The sequence below is a fragment of the Notamacropus eugenii genome, chromosome 1 (assembly GCF_028372415.1).
Source record: "Notamacropus eugenii isolate mMacEug1 chromosome 1, mMacEug1.pri_v2, whole genome shotgun sequence".
Taxonomy (NCBI): Eukaryota; Metazoa; Chordata; class Mammalia; order Diprotodontia; family Macropodidae; genus Notamacropus; species Notamacropus eugenii.
The window spans coordinates 577,705,727-577,720,062 of NC_092872.1; the positions used below are offsets into that span (position 1 = coordinate 577,705,727).

Consider the following 14,336-nt stretch of genomic DNA (forward strand, 5'->3'; position numbering starts at 1 on the left):
AGCCCACAGAAATTTCAAAGACCCATGACTTTGGCCTCATTAGCATTGTTTTCCAACCAACTTATCTAATGAGTTACTGATTTAAACAAAAATTCACATGAGCAGATATTTTGACAGAAATAGGAATTTCTGCAAGAAACTGCAAAATGGTATTTTAGTCAAAAGTATAGAGATAATTATGGAATTTATAAGTGATAGAAACAGAAACCCCATCTATTTTTAGGCATGAACTATTTCTGTTGCAAAGCAAACTTAAAGAGATGTGTGAACAAAAACAAGGTAAATTCACCTTGAAAACTCTTCCATGTGGAAAATCAAATTGCCCCTTACTTCAATGATTTATGGACTGGCACTACCAGTTACTGTGAGTATTTTCTTTACAGAACTGCTCTTTAAGAGCTTCTGTAGCTGAAGCATGCATTACTTTGTAAACAACCTAGTCATAAGGTTCCCTCGAACACAGCTAGGATGATCCTTGGATGACCAACACAAATCACTAGACCCAAACTCAATTTCTCAGCTTGATAGAACTTTCCAGACTTTGTGTTCCCCCATCAGCTCCTTCAAGGACCCTATTCCACACCACTAAAAGGAATTATGCAGAAATGCTCTTTATTCTTTAGATAACAGTTCTCCCTCCCCACCCCAGCTCTTCATGAATGGAGAATAATGTTATTGTCTGATATCTTTCATTTTTCAGTCCAAAAAAATGGAAACAAATGAGGATGAACATGCTTCCAGAGTCTCGCTATTTGCAACCATTCTTGGTATGCAAGTGAAGCAGAAAAAGAAGCTCTTTTCTTAAATCTGATGTCTCTTCTAGCTCTTTTCTAGAGAATCCTGATATAAGAGTTGAGAGCACCAAGATTTACTTTTTTTTTTTTTTTTTAAGAGGTAATCAGGGTTAATGACTTGCTCAGGGTCACACAGCTAGCAAGTGCTGAAGGGCAAATTTGAACTCATGTCTTTCTGACTCCAGTGCTGGGGTTCTATTCACTGCACCACCTAGCTGCCCTCTTCCCCCCAAGATTTACTCTTAATTTTGTCTTTTGTTTTTACTAACTAGCTTGTCCCTTAGTTTATTTCTCTGCCAATTAGGAAAAAATGATAGCTGTTGAATCACAGAGTTGCTGAGGACCTAAAAGGACATAAAGATTATGCTGCTTTGAAAAATGTAAAAGCAAAAACTATTTTTTATTTGTAGAAGATACGATGCAGCAATCTTTAACACTCTCACTCTTTCATTACCCACCTCCCACATGCTGCTGGTTTAGCAACTTTTCTGATCCAGCAACATTAGCAATGTTTTGGCCTTTGCTGAGATCTATAGAGAGGGAAGCCTAAAATTGGCTTTCTTCTCCCACGGAATTATAATTGTCACAGGCAGGGTAGAAGGGAAAAAATTAACCAAAGACTGTTTTATGATTTACTTTCATTATGCAAAACGTAGAAAAAAAAATCTAGTCTGACAGTTGCAACAAGTTTAGATGGTTTTTCTTTAAATATTTACTTAGCAACTTAATCTCTTGCAAACTGTGGTCTTGAGAATTTTGATCTATGTCCCTTTTCTTGTCTAAGATATCAGAGATAAGATTAAAGAACACAGTAGGATGGAAGCCACCGGAATGAGGAAACAATACAAATCTTATAGATCTTCTTTTTCCTCAACAGCTCCAGAAAAGAAACTCCTCTACTTCTATAGGGGCAATAGGATTTGGCTTCTCTCCAAGTCCCTTATAAAAAAAATTTTTACCAATAAAAAAAAAATTAACAGTGGTTGAACTTTGTCTTCTGTATCCAACCACTATGGAAAGAAAACATTGAGGTAAGAAACTTTCTCATGGTACAATGCCAAATCTTTCCTTATTTAAATTAACTCTGTCCTGGGGTGGCATGATGGAACATGGCTTTAAGCCTGGCCAACATTATTTATTTTTCAGAAATGTGCTCTAGTAATATTAGACACAAAATGCTGCTGATCATTCCCAATGAAAGTACAAATAAGTATCTAGTAAACCCAACGTTGGAGTAACTATGGGTGTATTTCACTCAAAGTGAGAATGTGATAAAACCTTAGTCTGAAAGGGCCAGGGTCTCATATTGTATCCTGGGCCATCAGGCCACTGGACCCAGATGGCTCAGGAGAAGAAGGTGAGGTTGGTGACTTTGCACAGACCTCCCTCACTCAAATCAAAGTCAACTGCAAGTCATGTCATCCTCTTGATGTCATGGTCCTCTTCAAGAATGAAGGACAAACACAACAACACCATTTCAACTGCCCATAATAGTGGGCCTTATTTCAGTTAGGAGTAACACCATTCTTTTATCTTGAAATCTTAAAGTCAATTTTGATTCTTCCCTATCTTTCACTCCCTGTCATCTATTCTTTGGAAAGGGTTTTCCCATTTCCCTTTTCCCCTTCATTCATCCTGCCAGCTCCATCAATTCAACCTTTATGGTCTTTCCTCTGGATTACTGTAAAGAGCTACCTATCCTCCCTGACTCTAGTCTCTCCTACCTCCTGTCTATCCCACACATGATGACAAACTGCTGTCATCGTGCTATCCCTTTGCTCAGAAACCTATAATAAGACCTGTTCAATTAGGTATCATTCCTCTGCTGCAAATATTTATGAGACCTGACCTTGGGCAAGCCACTTAATCTGTTTACCTCAGTATCTTAATTTGTAAAATGGGATGATAACACCTACCATCCACCTCCCAGGGTTGTGGTGAAGATAACATATGTAAAGCAAACTTTAACGTGCCATATAAATGCCAGTTATTATTATAATGTTGCTGCTGTAGTAGTAGTGATCAGAATTGATAGTCAGACGACCTAGTTACATTGTCAATATGAAACAGATTAAGGACATCCACAACAACCCCTCCTCTAACCTCTCAAATCTGCCTAATCTGACTGTATTTGAAATGTGAGGAAAGAATTCTCAATAGCTTAGTCTACTTTATGAGGAAATATACATTTATGGATCCGGTTTTTTCTGAATTAGGCTTGAACTAGGGTGGTAGCTATGTGAGAGAAGAGGAGACCTATATGACAGATGTTGTAAAGATAGGAATAACTAGATTTGGCAATGGACTGGATATCTGGGGTGAGTCAGAGTGAAAAATTCAAGGATGACACTGAATGTGGGAACCAGTATTAATTTTCCTTAACTCTCCCTCCTTATCATGTGAGCACCCATAATTAAGTTAGAAGATGTAGTCTGTTTGTAGGCACAGACTGCAGGTCCCAGGGTAAATAAAGAATCAGTCTTTTCACTAGGGATCAGATCTATTCCCAAAGGCCCGTTTCTTACTAAACTTAGAGTGATCTGCTGAGATTTGAATCACCAGTGATTAAGGAGCAACATATGCTTTAAACATTTATCATAACAATGAGCTCAACAGCAGTTCTCCCTGGTGCTGCTCAAACTTGATTTTCATTTGATGCTGTCTTGATTCTGCTTCCCTGAACAAGACTGTAACCAAAGTGCTCCTTGTGAACATACCTTGTCTTGATTCTGGCTTGCCCCCAAAAGCCTTGGGGATAGGGTTTTAGCTAGTGATTTTGGTGCCCAGGCCAAAATATCCTTAGGGTCAAGTAACAAAAATCTCTCCAACTTTTAAAAAAAAATTCAGTTGGGGGGAAGGGCAAGAATCTTTGTGATTAGAGACACAAGGACATATTAAAGGTCACTTGTTTGAAACCTATGACAGAAGAAGAAACCAATTATTTTTGTTAATTATCTTTGCTAATTAGGTGCTAAGCTATTTGTCTTTATCCTGCAGAAAGGCCCAAATGCTGTTTTTGTTGTTGGTCATTTGTTGTGTCTAACTCTTCATGACCCTGTGAGCCATAACGTCCATAGCTTCCTTGGCAAAGATACTTGAGTTGTTCGCCATTTCCCTTTACAGTTGCCATTTCCTTTTTCAGTGCTATCTGCAATTGCTGTTCCGTCCTTTTTCAATCATATCTGATTTTTCATAACCCCATTTGGGGTTTTACTGATAAAGATACTGGAACAGTTTCCCATTTCCTTGTCCAATTCTTTTACAGATGAGGACCTGAGGCAAACAGGGTTAAATGACTTGCCCAGGGTCACCCAGCTAATAAGTGTTTGAGAGCAGATATGAACTCATGAAAATGAATATTCTTGACACCAGACCCGGCACTCTATCCACTGTGCCACCTAACTGCCCCCTAGTAGCTATTAGCATTCTAAATTTCTGTGACTTCTGGTAAAGCCCTGGTCCTCCCATACTGGTTAGGGTTCTGCTCCTGGCTGAAACTCAGCAACAATATCAACAGTCACCCCTGCTTCTGGCCATTGGCCCTGGGCTAGGATTATACTTAACTAATGATGAAGGTCACTCTCCCCCTACCCAAGACAGAACAGGTAGCTGGGAGGTAGTTAGGGATAGAACAATTACGTCTGAATTCTTCCTTTGACATGTCTCTTACATTCAGTCCTTCCTTTTCCATTATCACTGCCAGCCAGTCAGTCTAAACTTTCATCACCTAAAAGTTAGATTACCGCAGCAACAACCTCATATACAACCTGCTTCCAACTTCACTGCATTCTTCAATGGATTGAACCTATGTGTTTTTGCCGGATTTTCATAACACACTTGACTGCTTAAGAATCCTTTGTGCTTGTGGGATAAAACGTAAGCACTTCAAACCTGTCCATAATTTGTCTCCTCCCTACATATTGAAATTTATCTCTCTCTACTCCACAACATGAATCCTATAACCACTCAAATGAAGCATCTAGTAAAGTTTAAGAGGAACAGTGCCTGAACAGGTGATCGTGAGTCCTGACTCTCTGCAGGTTTGTTCCTACTGATTGCCCTCACCTAGGATGACCTCCTAGAAGCTCTATGCCTGCCCAAACCCTACCTTTCCTGAGTCCTTCCTGGATCACTCGAACACATATTGATTTCTCCCCTCTCCAAAATCTCACAGCACATGTGGTCTCCACCCTCCAAGCTGGTTTTAAATCACATGCTTCCTTGTATTGTCACTTATCTGTTTAACAGATGTCATGTTCCCAAATGAACTGTAAACTTTTAGAGAGCAGTCACCATATGTTATGCTTTTTTTGTATTCTCCCCAGTGCTTGAGTTAGTACTGGATACAAAGAAAACAGAAGTCATCCGTTGGAAGCTCCCTTTTCTCAAATCTACATCTTAAATCCCTTCAAAATCCCCCATTCTCCCCTCATTTGCTTTAGCTTCAAAAGAAGAGGTAGCTCTTCTCTCGGCCAATGCCAACTCCTCTACTTCTGCCCTTGATCCTAACCCCCTTCCAGATTTTCCCTTTTGATGATCCCTTCCCTTTCTAGGACACTTAAATGGTGCTGTGGATAGAGTGCCCAGCCTACAGTCAGGAAGCCTCATCTTCATGAGTTCAAATCTGGCCCCAGACACTTAATAGCTGTGTGATCCTGAGCAAGTCACTTAACTCGGCCTCTGTTTCGTCATCTGTCAAATGATCTGCAGAAGGAAATGGCAAACCACTGCAGTATCTATGGCAAGAAGACCCCAAACTGGAATACGAAGAGTTAGATGAGATTGAAATGACTGAACAATATATCAAGAATTTCAAACATAAAAGCTTATATAACCCATTGAACAAATCTTCTATATTCTCAAAGTCTCAACTACAGGCTTTCCTGTGTCTACAAAAACCCAAATCTTCACTTGACTCTGACTATCCCCTCAAACTATTAACCTATCTCTCTCCATTTCCTCACTCCTTAGCTTCTTGCCATCTGTCTTCTGATCCCACTATAAATCCAAAGCTGCTCTCTCCAAGGTTACCAATGACTGACAAATTAATTGGCTTTTTTCAGTCCTCATCATCCTTGAGTCCTCTTTTCATTCAGTACCTGCCATTGTTTGTTTAACCGTGCTCTCCCTGTACACGCTCTCTTCCTCCCTGACTGTCCCTTCTCAGTCACCTTTGCTGGATCATCACATACGTGTCCCTCACCATATATGTGGATCTACTACAGGGTTCTGTGCTAGATCCCCTTCTCTTCTCTTTCTACACTTTTGATGAACTCATCAGCTTCTATTAGTTCAGTAATCATCTCAATGTAGATGACTCCTGAATATCCCTTGCTTTTCTCTTGAGCTCCAGTTCTGTATCATTATTAAATGCTTGCTGACATTTTCTCCTCAACATCCCATAGGCATTTAAAATTCAACATGTCCAAAATAGAACACTTTTTGCCTCTAAACCCACCACTCTTCCTAACCTTCCTCTTTCCAATCACCTTGATTCACATCCTTAGGCTGTTCCCTCTCTTCACCCTCTACACCCAAGTAGTTGCCAAGTTTTGCTGATTCTCTCAATAAAATCTCTTATATCAAATTGTCTTTTCTCCACTTAAACCACAATCAACCTAATCTGTGCCCTCATCATCTTCTTTCCTTAATTATTCTAATAACTTGTTAACTGATCTCCCTTATTCCATCCACCCAGTTCCAATCTATCTTCCACACAGCTATCAAATTGGAATTCCTAAAGCACAGATTTGACTCCCCTATTAAAGAAGCTTACTATTCTCTCTAGAATAAAATACAAACTCTTGCTTGGTATTCAAAGTCTGTCACAATTAAGAGTTATAGTAACTAGGTTTTTTTCCCTTTCTTTCTTTTTGGAGGCAGTCAGGGTTAAGTTACTTGCCTAGGGTCACAGCTAGTAAATGTCTGCTTCTGGATTTGAACTCAGATTCTCTTGACTCTAAAGCTGGTACCCTACCCGCTGTACCACCCTAGTTGCCTCCAACTAGATGTTAGGAATGGATTGTAAGTGGAGATAATTAAACTAATCCAGATAAAAAAAGAGAGTGGTTCTAATTCAAGAGAAATAGAAAAGGATCTACTTCAAAAGAAGAGGGACACCAACATGCTCGAATATTGTGTGACTAGTTAGAACAAGTAGGTCCTGGTGGTATAGCTATTTAGTAAGCAGAACACCATTATTTCTTTGTGAATAATCTAGGACTTTGGCTTGAAAAGTGACTCATTAAGCTAGTTTAAAAATTTTGTTGCTATATTTTGCTTTTACATCACTTTCATTTCCAAATACTTCCCCTTCCACTCCCTTCCCAGAGAATTATGCTCTGTTAACAGAGAATTTGAAAAGGGAAAAAATTAGTTTAGCAAAAACTAACCAATCAACCATGTCTTAAAATATGTTCAATTTAATGCAATTTTTTAAAACCTCCAATTAACTCCTTCTTAACCCTGGAATTAAAAGCTTTCTACTAACACTACACTTTAGTCACAATGGACCACTCCACCTCCTTTAAAATACCTCCACCACTGTCCTGCCTTTGTTGATACCATCTCGCTGTTCTATCTGGAAAGACTTTATTCCCTGTTATGTATCTTGAGGTCTTATCCATCACTCCAGGTCCAGCTCAAATGCCACATCTTTTAAGAAATCTTTCTTGGTCACATTTTTCCCTGGCTGGAAATGACTTTTCCTTTCTCTGACTTTACAGTGTTTTGTTAGGAGGACTTACTCTATAATATTCTTTGCGACACTATTATATCATGATTAATATGCATATTTGCGTCTTCTTGTTGGATTGTAAAGTCCATGAGGACTGGGATTCTGTCTTAATAATGTTCATATTTTCCCCAGTATCTAGTACAGTGTTTTATACAAAGTAGGTGCTTAATAAATGAATTATGATTTTGGAACACAGTAATTCCTCTTGCACTTTCTCTAAACTCAACTATATCTTCTGAGATAAAAAAGTTTCTCCAGAAAACAGAAAACATAAGAAAATTTTCAGTTTGCCTTTCAAAACCTTAGGGATAGTTGTGAACATGGATTAAATCAAAATGGTCCTATTATGTAGCCAGCTCTCTATAATGGATGGCAAGGGGAATAATGAAAGGACTTAACAGTGTCATCTAAAACTGAGTCTTAAGATTTCATTTCTGAATCTACTCATTGAACTGAAGAAATCACAGTGAAAAAAATATCTGTTCAAGTTGATTCTAAATCTGTAATTTCAAACCCAAATAAGTACTACAGTCATCTATGAAAGGGGTCAGGAAACTGGTTATTTACGAGTACAGTCAGTAGGGCCAAACATACTCCCTATTAGACTGTGAGCTCCTTGAAGTCAGGGACTGTCTTTTGTCTCTTTTTATATCCTCATCACTTAGCACAGTGACTGGAGTATAACAGACACTTAAAAAATATCCATTGGTTGACTGACTGACTGTTGGTGCCATTGGAAGAATGAAGGCACAAGCAGAGAGAATAGAGGGGAATAAGGCCGAGAACTGGAGTCAGAGCAATCAGCAGTTGTCAAGGATGCTACTTAATGTACTCGGTACCAGAAACTCAACAACAGGGACTGAGGTTTGGAGGCCATCCAGTTGTCTTTATCTAAATCCTCTACCTAGGTTGCAATAGTATCAGCCTCATTATTTCTAAAAGCAAAAGCAGATATAAAGCTATTATTATAGTATCAGTTTTAACTTTCTGTAAATCTGCAACTTCTCATTTGGACAACTTGCCAATTTTATAAATGAGTAAGCCAACATTTTTCTCTAACATATTTTCTTAAAAGAGCTTTGTAACTGAATGATCAGATTTTTTATGAAATCCATAATGCTTGCGTTTGAATCAAATCAAAGAAATTTGCTTTAATGTTGATTGACAATGAATTATCCTGAAACTACTTTAAAGAACATGCACTGTTGCTAATTTGGAACATTCCCAGAAACGGGGTGGAGGAGGTGGAGGGGAATAGGATAGGACTAAAATCCTTTATTTTGCTTTTACAACTGGTTTGTTCACCAGAGATTAAACTAATTGAGCAGGGGTGACCCCTATGTTGTGTTATCAGTTGTCATTTCTAAGTTTGGTTTCTATTTCTTTGGGCTGCATTTTCTGTATGACCATTAAAAAAAACCAGAATTACTTGGCAGATATCACAGGATAAATCACACTTCACTTAATGTTTAGATTTTCTGGCTTCATTGCATTCCCAAATCTCTGCATTTTGGCTCGCTTGCAAAATTCATGATGAAATCACTGGCAGTGGAAACAATATGTTTGCTGCTCCCCTACATACCTGTGGCCCAATTTTTTCCCCTGTGTACATGTGAGCAATTCCTATTAAACTTCAACAGGCACAGACGGGTGATGTGGGGCACTGATGATTACATAAGTAGCTGAGGCAGCCCAGAGCTGATAATCTGCTTGAACAGAAATCTTTCTGAATGCTGGCAGAAGTACAGAATCAGACAACACCTGGTTATCAGACCTTATCACTGTATGACTAATATAAGCGATATTACTAACACTGTCTGGAGCTTACTAGTTTAAGAGAAATACACTATTTGGGGACCATGTACAGACTGTAATTTTGCAGGTTTAGGGGCACAGCTGGGTTACAAGTATTTTGTCATTGACTGATCTATACCCCATACTGAAGAAATAACAAATGTGTTAAAATATTGAGCACAGGGTGATGAATACAATATAGTCTGTTCATCTGTCTGGTTTTATGTATGTGTGTGTGTGTATCTACATACACATACATACATATATACACATAGGTATATATGTATGTATGTATGTATATGAGAAACAAAATTACATGATCAGGTGTACTTTATTCACCAAGACCACTAATCTATACATCTGGCGAAAGAGAGAAAATTTTATAAAACATTACAATTAACTTACTGATTTGTTCTACTAGCTTGAGCATGACTCCCCCAACATGTAAGTCTCCAGATACTCTAAGTGTGAATTCTTTTTGTTCTTCTTCATACTGGTGATCAACACGGATAATAAGCTCCCAGGAAGTGGTTCCATAGTCGCTGGAAGAAAACATCCTGGCAATACAAAAACCTACCAAATAAAAATAAAAATCAAGATAATATATTTTTAAAAGTGGAAAAGAATTTAGCCTATTTGTTATGATCAAAGTCAGTTTTTCAAATTCACCCCTCCAAATTTGTTAATCCCTCATCAAACTTGCCAATGCTCCCAATTCCTCAGAATATTCAATTTGGGATCTTAATTTAAGGCTATCTACAGTCATCTTTCACTATTCTTCCCTCCTCCCTTCCAAATAAGTGCTGGCTATCTCATTTACATTCATTTTTGACATACCTCCATGTTTTCCTTCTATCATTCTCAACTCTAGTATGATCTATATATCATGTATTTAGCACACACAGTCAAATACTATTCTGCTACTTGTTTCAGGTATATCCTGACCACCCTCCCCCAGTACGAAGCATTTTGAGAGCAGGAATCATGTGTTAGGCCTGGCTTAATCAATACTCATTAGTTGGCCAGCTGATCTCCAGAAACAGATGTCTAAATTAATTTGGTGGGCACTGGGAAGATTTGTCCAAGATGAGTCTGAAGGATCCCAGATTATCATAAAGCTAGGTTATCATGTGGCATGGCCCATAGAGTTATAGTCAATTATATTCCTTCCTTCCCTTAGTCCCTGTACTCTCAATGTCTCTTGTCAGGCTAAAATTGGATGTCAGGTACTTAATTTTATAACTTTTAAAATCCATTATTATCCTACAACTCAATTCAGAATTGGAGATAGCCTTTTCTTTCTTCCCACTTGGCCTTCTAATGGAGATCAACTTCCATTTACTCTCTATCTATCTTATATGTATGTAATTAACTGCATATTGTATTCCTTATTAGACTATGTACTTCTTGGTGGCAGCTAATATGTTTTTTCTTTCTTTTTATCCCTAACGTGTAAACAATGATTGGTTCACAGTAAGCCCTTAATAAATACTTGTTGACAAATAACCAGCCTTGTACATAGTTACTTAGACTGTATGTGCTATCTTTTTAATATTGAACTGTAAGTCCCTCTCCCCTCTCCATAATTAGTGATTGTTTTTCTGGCTATAGTTTAGTTCTAATAACCTTGTAGCTCGTACAGTACCAACAGCCTCATAGGTACTCAAAAGAGTAAACAAATGAAATGATAAATAATCTTATAAAGCCAAGGAATCAACCTAAATTATGAATGGAATAACTGGCTCTGAATATACATATAAACTACTCAAAGCTAAACTACTCAAGGCCTTATAAAGGTACACACGCTTTAAAATATTAAGTCTCTTCAGAAAAAGTCATTACATTTAACTGATTTTTGAAAATGAGAACACTCTTTTAAAAATTTTCCATGTCATTAGTTTTTTTCTGGGATTGTGATGACACCCTCCTGACCATGAAAATTCAACGAGTATAATATAAGAGAAGCAAAGTCCCTTCTGATCTGCTATTATCACAATAGCATGCAAACATTAGTGCTAAGACACCTGATACTTTATATTTTGAGATTATGGGTACTATTTTATATCTTATTAACAAACTGGTGCACTTAAGTCTTGAGCAACTTATCCAGTAAAATTTTATTTTTTGAAGAACTATTCTTGCGAGTTGTAACTGAGGTGAACGGAGCATTATTAGCTCTACAATATGTGAAGAGGGGTAAATAGGAAAGTTATATATTTTTTCTTCATTGAGGAAGCTGTAGTATAAGCCTTTAAAATCAATTATTTCAAAATAACATGAGAAATTCTGAGAAGGGGAATTACTTCTAGATCAGCGGATACATTTTATTAATTCATACTGAACTCCTTTACATTCAGGTGTCATGGGCAGAAGGATCCATCCACACTCCTTTTCTCCAAATTTCAAAGGTTATGGCATTTTCCACAAGCCTTTCCCCATATGAATCAGAAAAGTTAGTGAGTGCTTCAGTTCAACAAGAATTTATGAAGCACCTTCTGTGATCAAGTCCTAGGGGACAGAAGAACAAAACCAGATAGACCCAATCTTCCACTCGGAGAGAAAGCATGTAGTCTGATACATAAATACAAAGTATCCACACAGTAATATGAAGTGTTACCAAGTCATTTCAAGGGAGAGTCCTAACAACTGGGGGCAGAAGAGGAGGATGGAATTAAAAGGGCCTCTTGAAGGAGGTAGTCCCTAAGCTTTGCTCCGAAGAAAGCTAAGGATTCATAAGGAGATTTTTTTTTTCTGTTTTAAGGACATGAAGTCCCCCCCCCCAAAAAACCCCATCTCAAAGCATACAATGAGAAATCATGACTAGCACACTGTTCTCCTTTAGAGGGAACCTTAATCCTACCATAAAATCATGAGGACTTTAAAAAAAGCAACCAAGCAGTAGTCATGCAAATATGCACAAAGAAAATTATAGGGAAGCTCAGCTATTTAGAGCAAACGTAAAAAAAAGTCTGTCAGAATCTAAGTAGCCTGTGAAAGTCTTTGGGCGGTGAGTCGGCCTGTCAGATAAAGCCCTAATAGGTAACAGACACATTTATATTTACATACAAACACATAAATGAACACACAACTTATTACACTGAATGCCGCGGATGGGACACAGTTTTGTGATGGAGGAAAAAGCTCACGGAAGACTTTCCACCTCAGGCACGACTTTGTCAGCGCTGATTACATCTTCCTGTTATTAGCATCAAGCTAACAAACAGTGCTTGTTTACACTATTTTTTCTTTGTCAGCATAAATGCTCCTCCTGTCCAATCCGGAATGTTATTTCTCTAGGAAGGGCACTGAAAGAAACAAAATTCTGCCAAGTGGCTTGGTGACATTTTAATTTGTCCCAAGGGAGACAAGCCCTAACTTTCCCTTATAACCTTCTTTTCCCATTCTAGGGGATCAAACCATGTTTCGATTTATGCAAGGGATGACTATTTTATTGAAACAAAATTTCAACCTAAAATCAGAAAATCTGGTTCCCCCACATTCCTTTTCTAGCCTTTCCTCTCAAGCCTTCATTTTTCAGTGAACTTTGAACATAATTTCTTCTGAGCAAGTTGTTACTTGTTATGGCAAACAATTTTGAGATTAATGCCCCGAGGGCTGTTGAGACTGAAAATAAACACAAATTGGAGACTGTGGCCCATGGGAAGGGTGCTCCATCTGGAGTCAGAGGACCTGGGTTCAAATGTCGACTCTTCTTGCTACCTGTGTGACCATGGTCAAGTCCCTTAGCTTTTCAGGGTCTCTCTTTCCTTACCTATCAATATAAGTCTGTGTGAAGGAGTCCATCACCTTCCTCCAACTACGTTCACTGGAAATACTGAGAAAAAAGGGGCCCCGAGCATTCCCTTTTACTCCCATCATGGGTAAGGGACCTCCCAAACTAGCAGGCACTCATGGTGGAGCGATCACTCCCTGGAGCTGTCTTGCGAAGGTCCATCTGTGAGGTAGCTAGCTTATTTGGGGGGCAAGGGGTGAAGATGGCATACTCTGGAACAAGAGCTGAATGGGGCCATCAAACCCAACTCTCCTCACCCCCCATTTAACAGAGGTTCTGCACAGGGAGGAGACTTGCCCAAGGTCACACGGGCAGGACGGGAAGGGAGGTAGGAAAGACCCGGCCCCTGTTCCCGTGGACCCCCAAGGAGTCTCCGTCCCGGTGGGCGCTCACCTCCTCTCCGGCGGGCTCGTCCTCTCTCGCCTCCCAGCCTCCGCGGCAGCTCCCGCGGAGCGCAGACGAGGATACCTTCCCCAGTCTGGCCCGGCCCCCCGGGGGCTCGGGAGGAGGTAGCGAGGGTGGGGACACGCACAGCCCCCACGTCCCCGCCCCGACTCCTAGGGAGGCTGGAGGGCTGTCCGACCCGGGCGCGGAGGGGAAGCCGCAGAGCAGCCGCCGCCGGGGGGCAGGGACGGGGGCGAGACCGCCCAGTCTGGCGGGGGCCTGGCGGCCCGGCCCAGATCGTTCCGCTGCAGGTAACAACAGGTCAGCTCGGAGCGCGGCCGCCCCCCGCCCCCGGACCTCCCTCTGCGCACTGCCCCGCCCCGCGCGAGCCGCGCCGCAGCCCTGCCGGAGGAGGGAGCCTACGGGGCTGGGCCCGAGAGGACCCACCCCGGGCCGGCCCCAGGCGGGACCAGCCTCGCCTCGTTACACCGGGAGAGGAAGCGCCTTCTCCGGACCCTGTCTGGGCACAGGGTGGGCAGTGAGAACCCGACTTCCCACTAGGGATGGAAAGGCTGGTTGGAAAGGTCTTCCCGGTCCCCTCTTGCTCTCAGCAGCTCTCCCCTCTCGGTCCCTCCACATTTTCCCTGAGACCTCGTGGGGCTGGGGTTGGGCTTCCGAAATCCTGGCAGAGATGCCCCCGGTGGTTCAAGTTTGGCCGCTCTGCGTGCCCTCCAGCCACAGGTTTCCCCCTGGATTCTTTCTGGAGGGCTCAGGAGCCAGGTTGTCGGGCTCTGCCTTGCTGACTGAGCTTCTCTCTTGCTCAGACAGTCCCTTC

General features: G+C 40.5%; 1 protein-coding gene across 2 annotated transcripts in view; it reads right to left on the reverse strand.

The window, feature by feature from the left end:
• Window positions 1–13,854, reverse strand: part of FERMT1 (FERM domain containing kindlin 1) — a 51,707-nt gene extending 37,853 nt beyond the window's left edge. Inside the window, exons 1-2 of one of the 2 annotated variants that reach the window (XM_072634418.1) lie at window positions 13,511–13,854; window positions 9,730–9,897 (exon numbers count right to left, since the gene is read on the reverse strand). In XM_072634418.1, the coding sequence (XP_072490519.1) occupies window positions 9,730–9,880 (151 nt within the window). In that variant the 5' untranslated portion in view covers window positions 9,881–9,897; window positions 13,511–13,854. Of the gene's footprint in view, window positions 1–9,729; window positions 9,898–13,096; window positions 13,398–13,510 lie in introns of those variants that run through there. The other variant, XM_072634419.1, reaches the window with a different exon arrangement.
• Between the last annotated feature and the right edge of the window lie 482 nt (window positions 13,855–14,336).